Raw genomic sequence first — 2,977 nt, forward strand, 5'->3', positions numbered from 1 at the left:
TCCCGTCCGTCCGTCCGTCTGTTCTTCCTCCCTGGGCTCAGCCTCGCCTCGCGCCTGCGGGGGGGGACTCCAGGCTCCCTTTCTCCTCGCCTCTGTTCTCTTCCTGGGGCAAACTGCGGAGCAGAGGCACTCAAAGTTCACCAAGCCAGGATGAGTCTCCAGGCAGCCTTGGCGACTCCACAGAATGTGCCCCTCGGCCTTCCTTCCAGCCTGAAGAAAAGTCGCTCTGCGCCCTCCCACCCCCTGGTCTCTCTGGCTCGGCCCGAGTCTGCGAGGCGGTTTCTGGCGTGCGCTACCCTCGCCGGAGCCAAGGTCCCCTGCCCGCCCGCGCGCCCGCGCACCCGCCCGTCGCCCGCGGCCCGCGCGTCCTTCCTGCCTCTCGCTTGCTCGCTGAGTCAAACAGGTCAAGGTTGGGGCCATGGCAAGGACAGGGTCCAGGACTAAGGGACACACAGGACAGGGAGTCCGGGCCAAAGCAAGGGCAGGGGCGCGAGGGGGGTCCCGGGACCCGTCACAACTCACAGAAAGAACTCTGGAGAGGAGGGGCTGTCGCTGGTGGAGCCCGCCTCCCTGAAGCCGGAGTTGGCGAGTTTCTCGCACTTGACCTTGTAGGCGTCTCTCTCGCGGGCCAGCCGGGACACCTCCTGCTTAAGCTGCTCCACCTGCTGAATGAGCTGCGTCTTTTCGTTCTCCAGGTGGTGTTTCTGCTGGACGCGTTTATACCTGCACGACTGGGCGTAGCCGCGGTTCTTCAAGGTCCGCCGCTTCTGCTTCAGGCGGATCACCTCGTCCTTGGTGAAGCCCCGCAGGTGACGGTTCAGCTCACGCACCGACATGGACACCAGCTGGTCGTCGGAGAAGCGGTCCTCCACGCTGCCGTTGCCACCTGCCGCCGTCGCTGCGGCCGCCGCGTGCGGCCCCGGCCCCCCCGGGTGACTGGTGGGCAGCTGTTGCGCGGGACTAGCGGCGCTGGACGGCGGTGGCGACGCTTGGTGATGGTGGTGATGGTGCGGGTGCGCGTGGGGACCCAGCTCATCGTGCGCCACGCCGGCACCGGGGTAGCCGTGGTGCGGATGCGGGTGGTGGTGGTGGTGGTGGTGGTGCGCCCCGCGGAAGCCGTCGAAGGTCGGCAGCGGCTGTGGCACGGGGTGCGAGCCGATAAGCGCCTCCACCGCGTCCTCCGGGGTCAGGTTGAGCGCTTCGGGGTTCATCTGCTGATAGCTGCTCGCCATCCAGTACAGGTCCTCGAGGTGCGTCTTCTGCTCGGTGGGGCTGAAGCTGGGCGACGAAGGCACCGAGCTACACGGTGTGCTGAGCGGGGTGGAGGACACCGAGCCTGCGGGCTGCAGGCGCGTACAGGGCCGGCCGGGACGCTCCGTACGTCCCAGCGGCTCCTTCTTCACGTCGAACTTGAGCAGATCGAAGTCGTTGACGTACTCCATGGCCAGCGGGCTGGTGGGCAGCTCTGGCCCCATGCTCAGCTCCGCGGCCATCGCTGACGCGAGGCTCAGCAGCCGCCGCCGCTGGGGGGTGTGGGGGGGAAACTTTGCAGCGGGCCGGGACGCGCCGAGCCGAGCCAGGCGCGGGGGCGAAGAGCGAGCGGCCAGCCGGGGAGGCGGGGAGCAGAGGGCGCAGCGGGCCGGGGCCGCCGGCCAAGCCTTTGTCTGGGGACGCGGCGGCGCGTCGGGAGAGTCCCGGGGGGTGAGGGGGCGCTGCCTGCGCTAGCCCGGAGCCGGGGTCTGTGGCCGCGCGGGGACCGAGCGGGGTCCTGGCCAGGCGGAGTGGAGAAGCGGACGAGGCGCGCGATGGGGGTGGAGGGGAGGCGCGGGGCGAGCGCCCGCCGCTGGCTCTCCGGCTCGCTGGCCCTAGGGCTTTCTAGCTCGCAGCCGCTCGCAGCCCGGCGGTGCAGCTGTGCAGGATCCGGCGCCGCCGCCGCCTTTTATCGCCTTCCTGATGTCACTGGGGCGCGGGGGCCCGGGCGGCCCGGCGTCCTGGCCAATGGCTGCACGGATCCAGCGGCCCAGAGGCGCTGGGCGGGGCGTGCCTGACAGCTCCCCCGTCCTCTCCCCCTCCCCCCGTGTCAGCTGACCGGCCTCCGAAGCAACCCAGGAGTCGCCCGAGCCTGGCAGAGGGCTGGGGCCGAGTGGGACGGCCAGCCTGGACTCAACACCCCCCGCCCCCACAAACCCCCGGCCGGGGTACCTCCCGAACGCTCGCCATCGCTGTGCGCCCTACTTTTGGACCAAGCCACCGCTTCCACCCCCCTCCCTACACGCTCACCTCCTTCAAGACTCTTTGCACTCCCACTCTCCGCCAATGTCACCCCCAAAGTCGGCTCGGAAGGAGCTCGGGGAATTGCACCTCCCGGGCCCTTTGTTCCCAAGCGGCCCCCGCCCAGTGGGCGACAATCGCTCGGTGCGTCCTCTCGGCCGCGGGCCGCGTGACCGTGTGTCGTGCGTGCCCGTGTTTCCAGAGGTCTGCGCGTATTTATGTGTTGGGGGAAGGCCGGATTGAGGTTCCAAGAGTTGTGTTCAGACCTAACTCTTAACCTCCTAGGAACCTTTTTTGCGGGGAGGAGGGGATACCGAGAGACGCCGGTCCTCTCCCAGCAGGTTCGGTAGCCGAGCTCTGCTGGACTCCAGGGGGCTCGCAGCCTCTTGCACTCACCCCACCTCCAAACGCTCCCCATGAAGGGAAGCGAGAAAGAATCGGCTGGAGGGCTCGGAATCCCTTTCCCCGGCCAGGCGCACAGAAACCTGAACGCTCAGAGGCTCGGGGTCAGCCTTACGCGCCCCGGACGGTGCACCGAGTGGCTCTGGGCTGCTAGGAACGGGGCCTGTTTTTGTCTGAACGTTTTGTAAGGATTAAACCGATCTTCTGCCGACCGTGGCGAGATTCAAACAGGCATAAAGTGCGACCCCAAGTGGCGACGGTGTGTAAAGACGCCCCGAACTGCGGGTTCCACTGCCGGAAGGCT

At 68.2% G+C, this 2,977-nt stretch overlaps 1 protein-coding gene across 1 annotated transcript; it reads right to left on the reverse strand.

The window, feature by feature from the left end:
- Nucleotides 1-337: 337 nt before the first annotated feature.
- Mafb (MAF bZIP transcription factor B) lies at nucleotides 338-1,876 on the reverse strand. The gene has a single exon (XM_004669283.2). It carries the CDS (start codon nucleotides 1,491-1,493, stop codon nucleotides 519-521), a length of 975 nt encoding a protein of 324 aa, XP_004669340.1. The 5' UTR covers nucleotides 1,494-1,876; the 3' UTR covers nucleotides 338-518.
- Between the last annotated feature and the right edge of the window lie 1,101 nt (nucleotides 1,877-2,977).

The sequence above is a fragment of the Jaculus jaculus genome, chromosome 8, assembly GCF_020740685.1.
Source record: "Jaculus jaculus isolate mJacJac1 chromosome 8, mJacJac1.mat.Y.cur, whole genome shotgun sequence".
Lineage (NCBI taxonomy): Eukaryota > Metazoa > Chordata > Mammalia > Rodentia > Dipodidae > Jaculus > Jaculus jaculus.

What these genes read in the sequence shown, in the direction of transcription:
- Mafb (XM_004669283.2), bottom strand. Translation starts at nt 1,493, where the DNA reads ATGGCCGCGGAGCTGAGCATGGGGCCAGAGCTGCCCACCAGCCCGCTG.